Genomic DNA, 20,533 nt, shown 5'->3' on the forward strand with positions numbered 1-20,533 from the left:
AGTACTAGGATTAACCACAGTTTTGTTATTTTTTTATATTAATATAAATAATAATGATTATATATGTAATTATAATGTATCAATTGACTTTGCAAGTATTTTATAGCTTTCACTTTTTTGTCTTTTAGGTTTTCTGTGTGTTCTGTTGTACAGAGGACAAGGATTGTAGTTTTGCTTTTTAATAAAAGCATGCCAGCACTGTATTGGCGTTCTAGGTTATCCACTCTAAAAATACAAGTACCATCATAAACTTTTTTTTTATTTACAAGGTATAAAATGGTATAAAAACTGTACAAACAAATAAAGACGACAATGATAATGCTTTTGCTTTTTTTGTGTCCCAAAATGTGTTGGTGGAGTTTAGAAAATTGAGCACTTTTCTCCATATTCCAGCCTTCAATAAATTAAAAGATGTGAAATGTTGAAAGAAAATCTCCCCAAACATTAATGAAGTGGTTTGTGTATAATCTTACAGATTTCACATGATTATCATCAGTCCCAGCATTGGCTACTGGCCAAGAAGTAAAGCCAGAAAGTAGGTGAGGTCAATGTATCATTTTTTCTGGGAATATAAAAACATCATACTCCTTGCCATTCTCATAACACAAGGTAAATAAATGGTATTCCATGGCAGTGCTTTTTCTTTGTACATTAACATATTAAAAAAAAAAAAAAAGTTTTATTTTCCCTACTGTTGATTCACAATTATTATGTTGGCAATTTTAGAAATACCTTCAATACCTCAATTTGATCACAATGAAAGCAACAAAAGGAATAAAAGTTCATCACTGAAGGATAACTTCTATTCAACCATTACCATCAACCACCTTCTGCTGTATTTAAATATGTACTAAAGTCTTTATTGTAAATAACAGCCTGCTGCCGAGAAGCTTTCAAAGCCATGGTAATCAATCCTTGTTTACATCCATTTTAATGTGCACTGCACATGAATGTTATTTCTTCAACCTCCCCTAAGGGTTATATGATCCTGCGGCAAGAAGTAAGTTTCTTCGTGTAAAATGAACATGTACGACAGCAGTCGATTTTGTCACATATGTTCCCAATAATAATTCCTGAGAGTTTTCTGGTAAGGTTATATGTCCGGTTGCAGCAGTAAAGTCGTCAGTCTCTATGTCATCAAAGGCTTTTGTGGCATCCCATAATTTGACAGTATTATCCATTGAACCTGTGATGAAAGAAATGCAAGAGTTAAATCCATTCTATAAACCCACTGTAAACAGACAAAGACTGGTCCAGAATTTGAACCGAGCATACTGGAATAGTGTGGAAACATCAGCCTAGGGTTTAGCACATACAGTGTAGCAACCTAATGAAGGAAACATAAAAAAACACAGTATATAGTAGAAGGCAGGTATTCATGCAAAATGTCTCAAGACTACAGACTATGTGGGTCACATTTTGCTACAAAAAAGTGATTTAGTTTTCACGTGTTAATTGTTCAATTATATAGCAGTACAGACTGATCCACTTTGCAGTCTAATTTGAAAAAGAAAAATAGCTTCACGATCATCATCAATTCAGAAGGTACTGTTCGATTAATTTGGAAAATACCACACTTGTCATGCGGAGAACCTTACAGGAGGCTGCTTAACAAAACAACTTATTATTATTAACAAATTTCCAACATACTGTAATTGTCTTCAAGTAGTATGACACAGTTCATGGTGTAAAACAGAGCTATAGCTTAATTCAGAATTTGTATTCGATTCCTTGCTGTTTCAAAATAAAACACTAGACAAATACCATGTGGCATAAAATGCTTTTCATTATAAAATTCAATTCAGTTCAAAACCTTTATTATCATTGTACATGAAATGAAATTTGGCAAACCAGTATGTTAACATTTATACATTATTATTCCAGATATGTATCGTTAGAAAATATCAACATATTCCAATTTATAGCAGCTATAGAGGCCTATGCCTTGTTTTTGGAGGTAAACTTAATTTTTTTTGCTGAGGGTCTCCATTTCTTAGAAAAGAAAAAAAAAAGCCTTAAGTCAGGTAAAAAAAGCAACCTTGAAACAATGAAAAGTACAGTATATATGTCTATGCTGTAGAAGTAGAATGCAAGAAATCTAACAAATACAAAACAGAAATATTGGATTCCCAGTTATTAAAGACATATATTCCTGTCTGTTTCTACATCCTACATAGATTGAACTTTATTTGTCCCCAGGGGGAAATCTGACCTTTTACAGAAGCTCTTTAAATAGATATATTGATAAATATACACACACTAGAGAGCCAAACCAGAATTTCTGAAAAGGAAGAAAATTAAAAAGTGTGAAAAGGTGTTTAAATTTTATAAACTTGTTAATGTATGAAAAGTATTCCAATGGTACAAACTTGTATTTATCATGTATTAAACTATTCATGCCATACAAATTTTGGTTATTCTGCCTGGGTATGGAAGGATTTTACAATGGAACAGTACATGCAGCCCCTTAATATTAATTTTACAAATTCCTTAATTTACAGAAAGTAAAAGACTTACCAGATGCCAAAATCTCGCCATCTCTGCTGAATTTAAGTGCATATATAGTATCCGTATGACCTTTAAGTTCACCAACCATCACCCCATGTCCAATATCCCACAGCAAAATTCTTCCATCAGTTGCTCCTGATGCTAAAAATTTCCCATTTGGTGAAAATGTCAGACTATGGATTGGGCCCTTCAAGAAAAATATTAGGAAGTGATTAATAGTTTCCCATAAATCCTAATTTCAACCACCTATCAATTCATGAATAAACATGAGTTTATTTCTTTAATTAAAAAGAAGGTAAAGAAATGAAAGCACTTACTTTGTGTCCTGTGAAGATACGAACACAGTTACCAGTTAGCACATCCCAGAGTCTAATGGTTCGATCAGCTGAACCAGTCACTACATAGTTGCAGTTTGGATGGAAACGAGTGCTGGTTATGTCCGCCAAGTGACCAGAAAACATCCTCAAAGGCTGATAATGATCTGTTGCCCAAAGACTTTAAAGACAGTTAATTATTAGAATGTGGGCCATTTACCATTTTCTGCTGTTTACATTTTTAATTAACTTGCTTCACTCACTGACAACTAAGGCAAAGTAATCCTATGTATTAGCAAACTCTGAATCTGCAACCTCATAATAATTGTTAAATCTCGACTAGATGCTAAACCGTCATTTCTCAAAAACATCTGTCAAAACAATTGTCATAGAAAAACCCTGTGGCAGCGGGGTTTTATTACAGTTAATTTCAATGCCCCATTGTGTGTGTGTGTGGGTAAATGCTTGTTTTGAACACTGCCGTTGTTTGTTTCCCCTGCACCTCCATATTAATATTTTACTCCATTAAACTATAAGGAATAAAACAAAAGTACAGCTCAAGAAATACCAAACTTGCTACTAGCCAATGTGAAGAAGGATGTGAAAAAAGGTATAAATGACCATGTACTAGTAGTTAAACGTGAAGAATTTAATAGAGAAACTGGTATGATAAAGCATTGTTGCCTCAGGGCAAGAGCAGAAACATGCTGGCCAAAGCTAAACTTCCTGAATAAAGACATACAATTTACAATTACATTTATTTTTAAGACCTAGTGCTAAACAATTGAATAACGTGACACCTTCAGCATTCCTGCCTGTTAAAATGAACACTGAAACAACATTATACATCCATTAATGAACATGCCTAGCAATTCTGGGACTTGGAGGAAGGTTGCAGCCTTTCCCACCTGCTCTAGGTGAAAGGCTGGAACAAAACTTGTATGGAGTGAATGTCCACAGCAGGGCCCACTCACGGAAAACTACATGGGCATGGCCTCACTGCAAGCTCATTTAATATGGCTACCTCATAGCTCAAGGAGACTGGGCTCAAGTCCCAGGCCAGTTACCACCTGTGTGAAGTTTGTATGTTCTTGTGTCTGCATGGGCTTTTATCCCAAGGATTCAGGTTTCCTCCCATATCCTAACAATATAAATTTTATGTTCATGGGTGAATATAACTTGGTCCAGTATAAAGGCGAGTGTCAATACCTTTGTGTGTGTGTGTGCTTTGCTATGGACCAGCAGACGACGCAGAATTAGTTCCTGCCTATAATGTTGATAGGTGGGGGCGGTGAAAGAAGTTATCCTGTATCAAAAACAAAAAACATTATGAAACCTGGAAATAATGAAGAATGTCTTACCGAGCTACTCGGTCATGCCCTCCAGACACAAAGTAGTATCCATAAGGTGAGAACTGTGTGTCCCACACAGGATAGTTGTGGCCTTTGTATCCCACAAGGCACGTGAAAGTCTGCAGACTCCATAGTCTTATAGTGCCATCCTCCGAGCATGACAAAAGATAGTTTCTGTAATATAAAGTTGTCATATGTGAACAATCATTAATCTGTATATTGCACAAATTGTTACAATGAATTATTCCTGAAAATACCCACATGTTCTAGGACTTCATAAACACCAAGCAAAAAAATGTACAGTGGATAAATGCTTTACTGAAACAACAAGTTAGCTAACAAAAACAGAAGTAACTGGTGGGCACAATCTCTTATATTTCTATAATGATGTCATCAAACTAAGAACAGTGACCTTCAAACTCTTCTGCACATACAGTATCATGCTCTTCCATGAAAAGGTACAAGAAGATTCTTTAAATTGTTTAGTTTTTGAATATTACTTTGACTTTGATTGTTAATCCTATAATGTGTGTCGGCGTAGAACTGCTACTTATCTGGATCAAAATGTGCCCATCATGGAGGTATAGACATTATAATTAGAATATGCCCTGGATCCCACCCTTGGGAGGGACATGAGACATTGCCCACTTGGAGATGTGAATGTGTGTATGAGTGAGTTATGTCCTTCAATAATTTGGAAATCCTGATCATGATGATGATTGATTCCAACCACTAAATTATTAAGGAGCTTGCTTAAAAAAAAGGTCTTGCATGCCTTTTAAATACCAAACTTTGTATATGTGAGATATAGACTATCTATTAATCTGCTTACAGGGAACACAAATACTTTGGAAATTAACAGTAGGATTTTTTGCTACTACACTTAAAAATATGAAGTAAACTGGAGGAGGCAAAATTACATTTTTAGATTAAAATGTATTTGTAAAAAAATGATACATCCATTTTCAAATCAAAATTGCTCCGGGGTGCTGTACAATGGCTGACCCTTCGCTCTGATCGTCAAAAGTCATGTGAAAAGAAAGTTTCCCTCAGGGATTAACAAAGTATATCCATTATAAAACCCTTGCCATTATTCAGGGTATGACTTTAATGCACAAATGTATTAACTTTATCACTCATTCAATATCAAAAAGGTACACAACAATAGTGATGCTGTTTAAAATAAACAGAACTACAAAAAAACTGTAATGTAAATATGTATGTATATAATCAGCCACGCTCATGTTCTCCTGTAAAACCTCAAATGGGAACTGGGCTCCAAACTAGCAACTTCATTGTGCAGCACCCAACTATAACTTTTAATTTATTATTGACTTTTCCATTAAAAATATGTTACTGACTCCTGTATGAAAATAATCTTAAGAGTGATACGCTGCAGAAAGCATTTCCTGAGAAATCTATACGTAGATTAGGTTTTCTAGACTATGTCATTAGTAATGTGTCCACTGAACTGTTCTGCAATAATATGGCTACCACGCTAGACCTGGAATTCTTGTATTCTAGCAAACTGACACTTTGCTCAAATATGGTCCCAACAAACACTGCTTTTATTTTGGACTGAAAGATGGTGCTAACATACACTGATCAGCCACAACATTAAAACAACTGATAGGTGAAGAGAATAGCATTAATTATTTTGTTACAAAGGCACCTGTCAAGGTGGGCTACATAAGGCAGTACCAGAACAGTCAGTTCTTGAAGGTGATCTGTTGAAAGCAGAAAAAATGGGCAAGTATAAGGATCTGAGCTACTTTGACAAGGGCCAGATTGTGATGGCTAGACGATTGGGTCAGAGCATCACCAAATAACAGATGTTATGGGGTATTCCCAGTATGCAATGGTTAGTACCAACCAAACATGGTCCAAAGAAAAACAGTAGGTACACTGATGACAAGGTTATGGGCGCCAAAGGCTCACTGATGCGCATAGGAAACGATGGCTAGTCTGTCTGGTCTGATCCCATAAAAGAGTCACTGTAGCACAAGTTGCTGAAAAACTGAAAGCTGGCCGTGACAAAAAGGTGTCAGAACACACAGTGCATAACCCAATTGTGCTTCATTCACTCAGAATATGGAACCAATGTAGGAAGTACTTCAAGACAGAGAAGCTTGTATCTGTGGCACCTTCTGCATGATAACCACCTTTTTCCACCCTCTCAAAAGGTACGCAGTTTTTAATGTCTGGAAAACGTACACAATTAAATCACTTAAGAGATCTGTTCATAGACAATGTTTTCACATACTACGAACAATTAAACTCCCAAATTTTACTTTCCACCAGCACATTTCCTTCACTACCTCTAAATTAGAAACTTTACTAAACAAAACCTGTCCAATTTTCCTCACCTCCCACCTACCTCTATTCCAGAAAAAATATTGATCAGTCTTGAGGACTCAGACAGCATTTCTGTAATATATAAAAACATTTTAAAGTCCCTCCCTTTCAAATATCCCAGAGTACAGTGGGAAAAGGATCTTCTCACTCAACATCTCAGAAAAGGAGTGGAAGGTAGCAATCCACAGAATTCACTCGAGCTCCATACGTGCAAAGCATACAATTATTCATCTTAAAATTATCCATCAAGCTCATCTGTCTCTTTTAAAATTATCCAAAATGTTTCTAGGTCAAGATCCAACCTGTGAACGTTGCAATCAAGTTCCAGCCTCATTGAGCATATGTTTTGGGTGTGCACCAAATCAACATTTTGGACCAAAATCTTTAAATGCCTATCAGACAGCCCAGGAGTCACAATCCCTCCTAATCCACTAACAGATGTGTTTGGTGGACTCCCAGATGGGCTTAAAGTGGAGAAGGACAAACAAACTGTAATCTCCTTTACTTCACTATTAGCACATAGACTTATCTTGCTCAACTGGAAGAATCCTAACTCACCTCTTTCTTAAGTCAGTGGGTAACTGACATTATATATTATATGAAATTGGAAAAATATCAAATTCTCACTTAGAGGATTTGTACAAAACTTTTTCAAAACCTGGCAGGATCTAATCAAGAACATTTTAGAATAAGCATTAAAACTGAGGAAGTGGAGTCTCTTCCCTTTTTTATTCTACTAATATTTATTTTTTTTCCTACTATTAAAGTTTTACTTTGTTGGCCTAGCTCTTATTCTCATGGGTGGGGGTTGATTTGATTCAAACCTAGTTTTGTAAAACTTGACTTGCTTGTATGGAATGTTCTTTGATTTTAAATAAATTCAATAAAATGCTAAAAAAGAACACACAGTGCATCACAACTTGCTACATATGAGGCTGCATAGCCACAGACCAGTCAGAGTATCCATGCTGATTTCTGTCCACATCTGAAAGTGTCTACAATGGGCATGCGAGTGTCAGAACTGGACCATGGATCACTGGAAGAAGGTGGCCTTGTCTGATGAATCACATCTTCTTTTCAATCATGTGGACAGCTGGGTGCGTGTACATTGTTCACATGTGTAAGGGATGGCAGCAAGATGCACTAAAGGAAGAAGGGAAGCCAGGGCAGGCAGTGTGATGTCCTGGGCAAAGTTCTTCTGAAAAACCTTGGATTCTGGCATTAATGTGGATGTTACTTTGACACATACCACCTACCTAAAGATGGTTGCAGACCACATACATCCCTTAATAGTAACTATATTCTCTGACAGCAGTTGCCTCTTTCAGCAGGACAGTGCACCCTACTACACTGCAAAAATTTCAAGGTTTTGACTTTGCCTCCAAATTTCCTAAGATTTCAATCTTATGGAGCAGCAGTAGGATGTACTGGAAAAACAAGTCTGAATTATGGAAGCCCTACCTCTTATGGAGTTCATGCCTCAACTGGTCAGAGGTGTTTTGGTAGCACAAGTGGGACCTACACAATATTAGGCAGTTGGTGTTAATGTTGTTACTGATCAATGTTTGTATATTGATGGCTGATCAATGTATGTATATTGGTCTAATTGTGCCAGTATTTATGAATGGTGTAAAATGTCTCAGATGAGAGACAACTGAAAAAGCTCTTACCTATCAGGACTAAAACTTGTCCCATATACTGGTCCACTATGGCCATAAAGAATTTTTGATTCACTTGCAGTTTTTTCATCCATTATCCTTTCCAATACATCATCAGACTCTTTATCAATCAAATTGAGATCTGCAAGAATCATAGACAAAATGTAAAATAATAATCATTTATCTGCACTAAGGACTGAATAATTTAAAGTAAATGGTAAATGAAAATGAAACACGATCAAGACATCTTAAAAATGACAATGACAACGTTTATCAAACTATATTTTTACTCATGAATCTCACCGGCTGCAGATTTCACACCCCTAAGCTTCTTTGGTGTAACACTCCATATACGGACAGTGGAATCAGCGAAACCTCCAGCGATCAGACTAGAATCATCAGTGAAGTCAACTGCTGTTAATCCCTGGAACAAAATACATGCCAGTCTGTTTATTTCATACTATTTTTTAATAATAACCTCTGAACCACTACAAAACAAACTGTATGTGTATAAACTGTGGTAATTCAGTAAAAACTAGTAATGCACATAACCAAAATACCTGCTATCACATTTTTCAAAAATGTACAAAGTAAATAACGGTAATTTAGTTAAAACTAACAATGAACATAACAAAAATGACTTATCACATTTTTCAAAAATGTACAAGTTAAAAATTTTACTTTATTAAATGTATGCCCAACTTAAATCCCATAATTGAAAATATTTTATCAAAAATTCTGTTTTTGTATATTTCTATCTATTAAGTACAGTTGTACACTATTAAAAATAATTTTATAAATAAAAACAATAAGAGTCTTTGATATCTGGTGATTAAACAGAGTCAGATACACATCATTAGATCCTTTGTTGCTCCACTGTACTTGAAATTAGGATATAGTATGCTGTTAAAAATATATAAAATTTATTTTCTGATTCAACATAAACAGGACTATTCAAATGAAGACAGTGTCAAATTTACGTAATGGCTCTTATGACTTAGTTATGGATAAATTTTATAAATTAGCCTAAGATTTTTATCAATATTATTCAATTTTACTTTTAAACACACAGCACCGTACACCCATATTAACCATTACACATACTTTCAGTACGGTAAAAGAGCTCATAGTTTATGGTCAATGTTTAACACTCTAACTCTTCCACTCAGTATGCGTTGCATCCTTGTATATGATCATAATGTAGCAGCCAGGCTCAATTAATCTTACACACAGTGCCAGAAGATCTTAAATAAATGCATTCACTGCATAGGCTAACTCATGGAATAAAATGTAAAATGCTGAAGGCAATATTAATTAAAAGTGAAACAAAAGTAAAATGATTTAAATGGTTTTAATAGCATACTAATAGCTCTATGTCAGTGGTGCCCACAGTTTCCAATCAAATAATCACTGTCTATTACTCATCCATCTTTACCCATTATCATTACAATATTATTATAGTACACCTGTTACTGTGATTTGACTCAAACTAGCAGGAGTATATAGTGAAATTATGTTAACTGCAGTTACAGTATTAGCAAACATGTACTAGTATTTGACAAGGTATTTAAATATTAAAGAGCAATTACTGTTCCATTTTCAAGTCCTTGAGGAAATTACTCCTCATTTTGCTGGGATAGGCTCTGGATGGCCATGACCCTGCAATGAGCTAAGAGGGTTAAAAATGGATGGGTGAACAATTGGACAAATAAAAGATACGGATACTGTAATTAACATAGTTATAAGTTATTTTACATGATTTAACCTATTAAGAAATTAAAGTGTATTCTATGTATAAAATCTGATTATTTTTTAGGACTGAGAATAAGATTTTGGAACCTAATATATACCGCAAACACACCGCAAACGCTTTCCTTGTTTACACATTTAAAAAGTAGGGATTGAACAGAATGCACATTTTAACAAAACAGTCTGTAACAGCACAAAGTAAAGGCAAACTTTTTTTCTACCTGCCAATTCTTCAAACAGATTACATGCTCCCCAACAGTTTCAATAAATCAAACATGGTACAAAGTTTACCTGGTATGCATTTAGAAAGGTGTAGAAGCAAATTGAGGGCAGACTGTCTGGACCAAGTCGGATTCTTTTGGTTGCTTCTTTCATGTTCATTATTTTGTCGAGCTTGTCAGAATCCTTAAGTTCTGGTAGGGGAATTCTAAATATCCAACACACAGAAAACATGAAAAAGGCCTGTGTTAAATTCTTTCTACTACACATGAAATAATTTATGGTAAAGTAACCAGTAAATGACTAAATTATACATCAAAATACACTACCTATTTTGTTGTGGAGCATTTGGGTCTTGTTTTTTACTCTTGGAACCCATGCTGTCCTTTTTGGGCTTTTTCTTTTTTGGCTTTCCTTCTTCATTGTCGGCTTCTTCATCTTCATCATCCAGCGGCACTTCAATTTCTGGCTCTTTTAAGAGTCCATAAAAAACCTGAATTATAAAAACAAACAAGCATTTTAAGTATATAACATTCTCAATCCCTCTTTAATCCAATTCAAGGCTGTGGCAACAAAGACAGAACTGGCAGGAGCTAGCATTTAACAAGGTGCTATTATAATGTTGGGCCTACAGTATTTATACACACACATACACACTCGCTTGAAACCCCCAATTTAGAATCACTATTTAACATGTTAATTACTGTTGGATGAAACCTACACATACAGTACATCTGAGGGAACATAAGCTCTTAGGGGGGTGATGCGAAAGGACCACAGTCCAGGCTGAAAGGGTCCATGGGCAGTAATCTGACAGCCCCTAAATGAAGATGGCACTGTTCCAACAATAAATGATGTTAAAAAGGAGAAACAAAATGTAGTCATTTTATTATGTGTATTGATTCTCAGAAAGCAAATACATATAATGGTGCAATGCTCTGTTACCAAGCATTACATTCTGAAATATTTTCTCATTATGCATACACTTTTATTTATAAAATATTGCCTATTCTTTACTATTAATCTATATTACCTACAATTAACTGTTGCATTTTTAGGTTTCACGAATTTCTTCCGACATTCACTCCACAACTTTTTACTCTGGTTTAAAACAATTAATTTGCACATTGACTTCAATTTCTATTGAAATTCCAAATTAATAAACGAATTCAGGTTCACGATGATTCAATATAATAATTACAATGTATGTAACAAAAAACTGCATTATCCAACAAGCAAAAACATAACCACTTACTTTTGCTTTGTTTGCCTCTCGTCTGGCTTCACCTGCCAGACTACCAGACATACTATCAATTTGGCTCTTACTTCTTGGCATGCCATCAAAAATATCAATGTAGAGATGCTCCTGGATAATATTCCAAATCTGATTGTTCTGTCTCTCCTGGAGATGCCTCTTGAGAAGCTGGTAAGAGTCTCTAGAAATTCGCAGGACAAACTTGCTAGTCCTGAAGTCAAGAAGTGTTTCATTTCCTTTCATATGCTCCTTTTTAGTTAATCCAGATAATACACGCAAGTCATCTTGGTAGTAGCATTCCTGATCTCCATGAAACCTGAAAAAGAGAAAACAATGACTTGATACTCTTAAACAGTTGCATGCCAATTTTTGTGGCTATATTCAACACAACTGTTGGTGATAGCCTTTTTATTCTAACGCAATGTAACAAACTGAAAAATTTCAGTATGACTTTGTATCCAAGACAAGCCAGGAGCAACAGCAAATTAAAGGGCGCCCCACAAGCTGCTTCCCTGTAATATATATTTGTGTCTATGGAATTTGAAAGGGGACCCCCACCTGCCCTTTGAAACTGTTTACATTTACATGCACATATACACTTGCATGTGTGAAATGCACTCTAAACAGGGACCTCATACAACTGATGAAAAACATGAACAAAAAATCATACACATTAATAATGATAATATATATTCAAATTTCAAATGATTCCTATTAATTACCCGTTTCATTTCAAAAGAATATACTTTTCCTGTAAAAATCATGCTATGTAATGACCATCAACAAAAGCTAAGGATTTGAAGTCCTATGCCCAAAGCTTTAACCACTACACCACACTGCCTGTCCATATTATTAGCCTTTGGGGAAAAAAATGCAAATATTGTATAAAGAAAAGTACTTAGTACTTACTTGTTGGCATAGAGCTGGACGGTTTGACATCCGTAGCAGAGCAACAGGCACTCAGCAGGCTCCTATCAATTATGGAGAATCCACTACATCCATTAAACAGTGTCATCTCCAGACAGAGGAGCAGTTTCAGCGACAGACTGCTGTCACTGTCCTGCTCCACTGACAGACTGAGAAGATCATTCCTCCCCCAAACTATGCGACTTTTCAATTCCACCAGAGGGGGTAAACGTTGAACATTATTCAAGTTATTGTCTGTTTTTTACCTGAATTTTTTATTACTCTTTAATTTAATATTTTTTGCTGCTGGAGTATGTGAATTTCCCCCTGGGATTAATAAAGTTTCTATCTATCTATCTATCTATCTATCTAGTACTTGTGATACACCTGATTAATCGATAGCACTATAACTGAGGCCCATTGTCTTCTGAAATTTTCCATGTGAAGCTGGGAAATACAGCTAGTAATAAATATAAACTGACTTCTTTACAGTAGACAGGCTATTTCTCCAAAATCATTACAAAAGCACGTTCCTTTTACAAATCTACATTACCTTTTATGTGCTCATCTAGATTCTATGAATACCACATCAGAGATTAGGTTGCGGTTTAGATTTAAATGTAATTATTTTTCTTCCACCAGTTTATATGCCAAATGCTTTTAATATTTTGTAGTAATAACTATTAAGCTACATAATAAAGTAAGAAATACATTAGAGTTGTACACACTTACTTATCAAAGAAGTCCTTGGCTTCTGTCTCATGCTGATTATAGACCAGTTCCAGGTACATGTGGACAAAGAGTGGATAGAAGACTTGAGAAAGCTCGGCTCTGTGACAGTCCAAAACTGACTCAATAAACCTTTTCAGCCCACTGTAATACACTTGGTAGAGAGCTGGGTCCCCCTGTTGGCTATATGCTGACAGCACCACACTTACATCTGGCTGGTCATCTCCTGCAGAGGTCACTATCAGCAAGAGAAAATACATTAGAGGTGCAATACTAATCACTAACATTTTAGCCAGCTCATACAAATCAATAATTAAAACAGAATTTATTCAGTCATAGTATAAGTGATATAATTTTGGAAAATGTCCAAAACCTCTGAATTGGATAAAAAGGGAATAAAACTGGATGAATCGTGTATTTTGTAAAATGATAGGCAAGCATGTTTGGGTCAAATAACCATGCAAACCCCCCATTTAATTTCAGATGATATTTTCTGCTCACTGCTGTAATATTGTTTATAGACCTTATGTGTTCTAATTAATATCATCATAGAGGAGGCATACTGGAAGCTTTAAAGATGCAAATTGTGAGGTCCAGACACCATTTCGAAAATCAACACCTCAGTTGACGGTTGAGGTAGGACCACAACCTATTCTGGTAGTACAGACGTTTATCAAGCATCAGGTGCTAGCCCATCAAAGGATGGGCACACACACACGGGCAATTTAGAGTCACCATTAAAGCTACCATGCATATCTTAGGGGTGGTTGTAAAACTCACATTTAAACAGTGAAAGCATGCAAACTCAACACTGATCGGGACCAGACATGTGAGGAAATAGTGTTTAGCACTACATTTCTATTGTAAAATAAATTATATGTCATCATTAATGTAAATTGGAATTGTCCTCAGGTTGACAAAAACTGTGTAAAAATCTGTTTTACTGAGACTCCTATGAAAGAGTGTAGCCATGATAATAACATTTAAACATTTCAAATGTAAAAATACTAAAGCAAACATGTCCTTCATAACTTTAAGCAGGTTCCAACAGTTAGAATCAGTTATGTTTAGGGATTATGTCTTCTGCACTATCATCTTGAATTTCACAGCAGAAATTCTTGTGAAAACGTAAGAACAGCCCCAGTGGCGTAGCTAGGGGCGGGGCAAGAGGGGACATCTGTCCTCGGGCTCAGCATCCAGGGGGCACCAAATTGATGGTTCTTTCCCTTCCCCATTGCATTTTGGCAAACAGGAGGGGGCGCGAAATCTTCAGTTGTCCCCGGGCGCTGAAAACCCTAGCTACGCCTCTGAACAGCCCTTGACTTTTTTGCCATTTTTGAATGGGCAAACATTAGATTTCATGCAAAAATGCCTATAGATAAAAGTGATACACTTGAACAAATGACACATAAAACTGACATGGGTATACTCATTCTCATAATCTAAATTAACAAACAAAATGCAGATTTCTCACATGGAAAGTGTTAAGTACACCCCTACATTTGTCATTACTTCAAATCCATAAATTAGAATCAGGTTTTCCAGATTAGAAGCCAATGATTTTGACCTCCTTAGGGAGTATATAGGTGGACCCTGCACAGATATCAAGTGTCTGGCACTCTCTTTGCTACTGAAGTGTGTAGAGTTTTCATGCCAAAATCAAAAGAGTGCTCTAAGGCCCTCACAAAGAAGGTTGCATATGGGAAGGTATTTCAAAATATTGCCAAATTATTTGAAAACCATTGCTTCACTGTAAAGAAAATCATCTACAAGTGGCATAGCTTTTAAAAAACTGCTAATTCCTTCAAAATCAGCCAGCTCAAGTTTCCAGAAACCCCAAACCTTCATCATGGGATCTGCAGGTAACACTTGCAATAGTTAATGTCAAAGTGCATGCATCTACAGTCGGAAAACGATTGCACAAATTTGACCTGTATGTGATGTGTGCCAGGAAAAATCATTTTGCTATTCAAAAAAAAAAAAATACACCAAAACCACATTTGCCTTTGAATACAGAGCCAAAGACCAGGCCTTCTGGAACAATGTGCTCTAGATGGATGAATCAAAGATTGAGTTATTTGACCACATTAACAGTAGGTATGTTTGCTGCAAACTGAAGACAGAATTTCAGCATAAGAATCTCATAATAAATGTAAAGCATGGTAGTGTAAACGTTATGGTTTGGGGTTACTTTCTGCCTCTGGGCCTTGGGAGCTTGCAGTCATCGAGTCAGCTATGAATTCTACATTATATTAAAAGTGTGCTTAAGAGGAATGTGAGGCTATTTGTCCAATAGCTAAAGTTGAACTGGAAACTGACCTTTCAACACTATCTAAAGCACACTAGCAAATCCACCAATGAATAGCTCAAAAAGAAGAAATAGAGGGTTATCCACTGGGCTAGTGGAAGCCTTGATTTGAAATAGGCAATGCATGCTTGAAAACCCACAAAGATCTTGCAATTGAAGGAATTTTGCAGTGAGCAGTGGTCATAAATTTCACCGAGTCCATGTCAGAGACTGACGAACGGGGATGATAAACGCCTATAAGAAGTCACTCCTGCAAAAGGGGGCAATACCAGTTACTGAGACCAAGGGTGGACTTACTTTTTACCTAGTAGACTATGCAATTTATTGATATTGTTGTTGAATAAATGATTGAAAGTGTTAATTTTCCTTGTGTTTTATTGAAGTATATCACCTTATTTATACCGCGGATCTAGTTTACCGGCTCCCCGCGATCTTCAGTTATGACAGATACTATACAACATTTAATCTAGGGCTGCACTGGGTAAAGCACACTGGATAACCCTGCCATTTCATGGCTATACACAACTAGCTTTCAAATCGGACCCTGTAAATAACTGCAATGACCAGAGTTTTAATCATGATCGCCACAAATTTTAAAGCATCTCAAGCTGCTATAATCTACAGCTGAGGTTCAAACCGACAAGGTAATGCCGATCTCCACAAACTATGAGAAGTGCGTTCCTTTGCTTAACCTAATACTGTCCCTTGATTTCTTAAATATTAAGGAGAGAAAATACATCAAATAATATAGTATATACTATGTCTAAACAGTTTCTTACGGTTCTGTGATCTTACCTTTTGCAGGTACCGGCACACCAGTGACAGCCGCAGCTGTAGGCGCGCTTGTTGCCCCAGAGACTCGACTTAAAAGGGTAGCATCGCTGCCCTCTGCGTCCCCAGTAGCACATACAGACCCGCCATCTACCGATCCTGATTGCTCCTCGTTATCGAAACACAAACCAGACTCTTTTCGCAGCGTCTCTTCAGACTCAAGAAGTTTGTTTTTCTTAAGGAACTGCAGCACCGCCAGCAAGGTCTGTCGGTCCGTGATGTCCGGAGGCGTAACGGAGGCAGCAGTAGCCGCAACAGAGGGGCTAGTCTTGGGTGTTCCTCCAATTCCTTGCACGGCGTTAGGATTACCGGCGACATCGTTAACGCTGTCCGGTTTTACTTCTAACTCAGTCTCTGACTTGACCGGCCCATCTGGAATAGCCGCCATTTTCCAAGTTGGGAAGGACCGAAGTGCTTTACGGCAATCCGACAAGAAAAAAGATCAGTGGCTTATTGTTACGACACTATGGGCAGGCTTTACGACACTTGTTAGTAGCTCTGCCCACGGATTGGCTGTCTATCGAACCGCGCTCTCATTTCGGAGGCGCTGAAAAAATCGGGAAAGTGGAGGTTCCAGGATTTTCATTTTATTACGCATTTGAACGTTTTTATATTTCTTATTCATAAGGATGTGTTATCGTATTAACAGACAGAACTTTCTCGAGGGTTTTAAGAGGCGACTTTAATAAACCGGCATTCTTTAACAAACCTTAAACTGTATGGTGTATCCGCATTAAAGCTGCCGCCTGTGTGACTTGCGGTGGAAACAATTGAAAAAACGAAGGAGGAAAAGCTTTTCCACCGTTGCGTATTCTTATTTGGTATTCTACCATAATGGTCGATAATTAAAGTTCACGTTTGTTGACGAATGTAACCACATGGAGCTTTCGTGTTCCTTTGATGACGAGCACCAGAAGGAAACTATGGATGGTGAGGTGGATGAAACGGACAGCACCCTCGGTGTTGGGGGACCTGAGCTGCAAGATAGTATGCAACCGTCAGAGGGTCCCCAGGAGGACGACGAGGTAAAACGGGCGAAACTGTGTGCGCTAGTCTTCTGCCTCTTTTCTCTTATACATTAAAACGGGGCAGAATAAAGAAAGAAAGAAAGAAAATTTAAGAACGGGGCAGAATAAAGAAAGAAAGAAAATTTAAGAAAACCACAGTTCAGCCAAACTTTAATTCCTGAATTGACAAAATATATCTTAAGAAACACGAATTTTTTTTATCATTTACATTAAGTATTGACGTTTGCATATATTTACTTACGCTATTATCGACTAAATAGTCTAGGATACAGTTTGGGAACAAGTTTTAAAGAATAAGGTTGCGTTATTGATCACAAGTGAAAAGCCCAGACCAAAGTACAAGCTGGTTACAAAAAACAAACTACTTTAGACAAAAATTTACCGAACAAGAGAGTCTTCAAGCTCATCATAGACACATTGAGTTAGTCAGAATTTCGAATAGAGGAGTAGGAGTTACACATGAGAAGAGTCTGGATTAAGATTTGATGACACACATTGGTGGCATCACCAGGCGCCATTGATCAGCAGACCCAAATAGTCAAGAAGGAGCAGAGGACATAGACAAGTGTCTCCTTATATAGGTGCTGACACATTGAATACTCTTTAGGCAAGCATTATGATTTTGAATTTAATAATGTGTAACTACAGGAAGCCAATGTAGTGATCTGTAAAGGTGAGTGTTGTGCCCACCTCTGCCGGTTGAACACCAGACGTGCCGCCAAATTTAGAATTATCTTCAGCACCTTGGTGACACAGTGCTGGTACTTTTGCATGCAGAGAGTGGCATTAGTCTAGATGTGACAAGACCAAAGCCTAGACAAGGAGTTCTGCTTCCTACTTTGTCAGGTATGGTCCGATTTTGCAGATGTGGTATAGAATTATTGTGTAAGATTGAGACATCATTGCAGCATGATTAGTGAAGGACAGCTGGTCATCGATCACCAACTCAAATTTTGTGCACAGACAATGGCGTGTGTTAGCAATAATGAGCTGAGCAGTGAGAGGCAGTTGAATAGATGAACAGTCTGGGATAACAATAACTTCAGTCTTTGCCAGCTGAGCTGGAGATAATGTTTCTTCTCCTAGGTTGCAGTATCAGTGAGACCCACAGAGATTCCCTGGAGGGAATGACACGTGCAGCTGCGTATAATCGGCATAGCTCTGGTAGAAGAAACTATGGGACAGGATGAAAGGGCCTAGTGAGGAGGTGTGTAGGGAGAAGAGGAGAAGGCCAATCACTGATCCTTGGGGCAACCCTTTTGCTTTACTGGTGCATCCTTGATATCTATCTCCACCAGGACACACAATAGGATCTGCCCAAGAGTTGGGATTCAAACCACCTGAGGGTAGTCTCAGTGATGCCGAGGTCAGACAGGGTGGCAATAAATATCTGGTGCTTGACAGAGTCAGAGGCAAACTGTAGATCTAGTAGGATGAAGACTAATGGTGTTTTGGTAGTACTACTCAGCTATAAGATGTGGACAACAGTGTGCAGAGCTGTTTCAGTCGAATGGCCTGTCTTGAAGCCTGGCTAATTAGGATACCAAGCAGTCTGTTCTCTAGAAGAAAGAGACTTGATTAATAGCACATTCCAGTTTTTCAGAAAGGAGAGAAGAAACATTGAAAAGATGAAGTGAGAAACATTTAGTTTAAAGTCTTGATAGCATTGGATTTGTATTGAGCTGTATAAGGGTGCTCACGTTGGAAAGTGTTGTGTATAAATATGGCTGGTTTTGAGAAGAATTGCATGTAGTGGTTTTCCAGGCTTCAGTGAAAATCAACAACATATAAGATATATTGAACAATTTTGTAATCACTTAGTGGCTGTTTGCTTTTTGTAATAAATTAAGTACTGTACGTTAAAGCAATGCTTTTCATGTTCAGTACCCCCAATGATTAGTTTTTGTTTCCCCCGACTAATTTCACATTCAGAGCACCATTCCTTTATTTGGTCAAATTGTTTAGTTATATGCCTATAAGTATTTCTAGGTTGTTCATATGCAGACTTAATTTTGCCATAACTTTAAATGTGTACTTTTTCTTTGCTACTTTCTTTCTAATTTACCCTTCTATGTCTCAGTTCTATTCAAATACTTTTAGAGAAAAGCCAAGCAAAATGACACCTTTTATTGGCTAACTAAAAAGATTACAATATGCAAGCTTTCGAGGCAACTCAGGCCCCTTCTTCATTTAGATTACAATATACAAGCTTTCGAGGCAACTCAGGCCCCTTCTTCAGGCAAGATGTAATCATTTTGCTTGGCTTTTCTCTACATTCATAAGGGCTAACATGGTACAACACCCTAGTACTACAAATACTTTTATAAATAGATGCATTCTCCACAGGGAGAAATGAGGGGTTTTACAGAAGCACTTCAAATAAATAGATTGATAAATATGTATACACACACTATAGTCTGAACACACACCAGAATAACTAAAAAAGAGGAATAGGAAAGAGGAAAAGAAAGAAAAACTTAACTTTTCAGTTACAGTGAGCCATTGTTGGTCAGCAATGAGCAGTGCAGACAGCAGTACTAAAGGTTAGTTATTACTTACTGTTCTGGTTAAAAAAAAAAAAAAAAAAAAAGTTTCTTCATGAGTACACAAGTGAATATTGCACTCAAGTAATTTAACCCCCTTATCATTCAGTTTTGTCAGAGTTGGGATGCAACAACCTTTATGAAAAGCAAGCACTTCGGAGATTTAGCACATCCACGTCAGATTTTCACTGTACCCCGTACATTTGAAAGTACTTACCCTATCAGTCTGTAAACCTATTAAGCAAGGAAACAGTACGTAAAAGGATATAGTTTTCAAAACTAAAATGACAAAGTTTTAGCTTGTAAAGTTTTGGCAAAAAAATTTTTTTCCTAGAATAAGAAAATAAAGACGTATAGCTCAGTAAACAATTAATCCACATATCAGTCATTCTTTTAACTAAATTATTAAATCACATGTCATTTGTCCGTCAGAATGTGGTGAGCTTGTGATACTTTGGAAATTTGTATTTGTATTAAATAGTCATGAGGGAGGCATGTAAACCCTCATCTCCAGAGATTCCTTGTCATGTAATCATATCTTCAAGATGCATTTAATACGTGTTGCATGTTCCCTGGCTTGAAGTTGTATACTGTGCTTCTGGCCTTAGTCATGTAATGTTGTTTTGAATTTCATAAGGAGGAACTTGACTCTGTTTGTTTATTTTTAGAAAAATGTGAAGGTATAAGAGCAGTAGCTGTGCTACCTGTTTAAGACGGGTTGAAGAATAAGTAATGAACTTACAGTAGATCTCGGCGTTAACATTTGCAGTACACTGTG

The 20,533-nt window shown here is 36.9% G+C and overlaps 3 protein-coding genes across 6 annotated transcripts in view; 2 read left to right on the forward strand and 1 right to left on the reverse strand.

Moving 5' to 3' along the window:
* Positions 1-319, forward strand: part of atp5md (ATP synthase membrane subunit k) — a 550,207-nt gene extending 549,888 nt beyond the window's left edge. For both annotated transcript variants that reach the window (XM_051922208.1, XM_028791966.2), the window contains exon 4: positions 129-319. The gene's annotated coding sequence lies outside the window, so the exon portion shown is untranslated. The remainder of the gene's footprint in view (positions 1-128) is intronic.
* taf5 (TAF5 RNA polymerase II, TATA box binding protein (TBP)-associated factor) lies at positions 224-16,617 on the reverse strand. Of its 2 annotated transcripts, none has more exons than XM_028791965.2 (11): positions 16,149-16,617; positions 13,049-13,271; positions 11,411-11,726; positions 10,485-10,648; positions 10,228-10,363; positions 8,491-8,611; positions 8,200-8,329; positions 4,184-4,348; positions 2,826-3,003; positions 2,518-2,695; positions 224-1,186 (listed from the first exon to the last, which is right to left on the reverse strand). In XM_028791965.2, the coding sequence occupies exons 1-11, from the start codon at positions 16,570-16,572 to the stop codon at positions 972-974; spliced, it is 2,250 nt and encodes a 749-aa protein (XP_028647798.1). In that variant the 5' UTR covers positions 16,573-16,617; the 3' UTR covers positions 224-971. The 2 variants fall into 2 exon arrangements, with proteins under 2 accessions (XP_028647798.1, XP_028647797.1); XM_028791964.2 differs by having other exon boundaries at positions 13,049-13,283.
* A 44-nt stretch (positions 16,618-16,661) lies between these two features.
* pcgf6 (polycomb group ring finger 6) overlaps positions 16,662-20,533 on the forward strand; it is a 97,192-nt gene continuing 93,320 nt past the window's right edge. For both annotated transcript variants that reach the window (XM_051922187.1, XM_051922188.1), the window contains exon 1: positions 16,662-17,209. In XM_051922187.1, coding sequence (XP_051778147.1) covers positions 17,063-17,209 — 147 coding nt within the window. In that variant the 5' untranslated portion in view covers positions 16,662-17,062. The remainder of the gene's footprint in view (positions 17,210-20,533) is intronic.

Source organism: Erpetoichthys calabaricus, chromosome 2 (assembly GCF_900747795.2).
Source record: "Erpetoichthys calabaricus chromosome 2, fErpCal1.3, whole genome shotgun sequence".
Classification (NCBI taxonomy): Eukaryota; Metazoa; Chordata; class Cladistia; order Polypteriformes; family Polypteridae; genus Erpetoichthys; species Erpetoichthys calabaricus.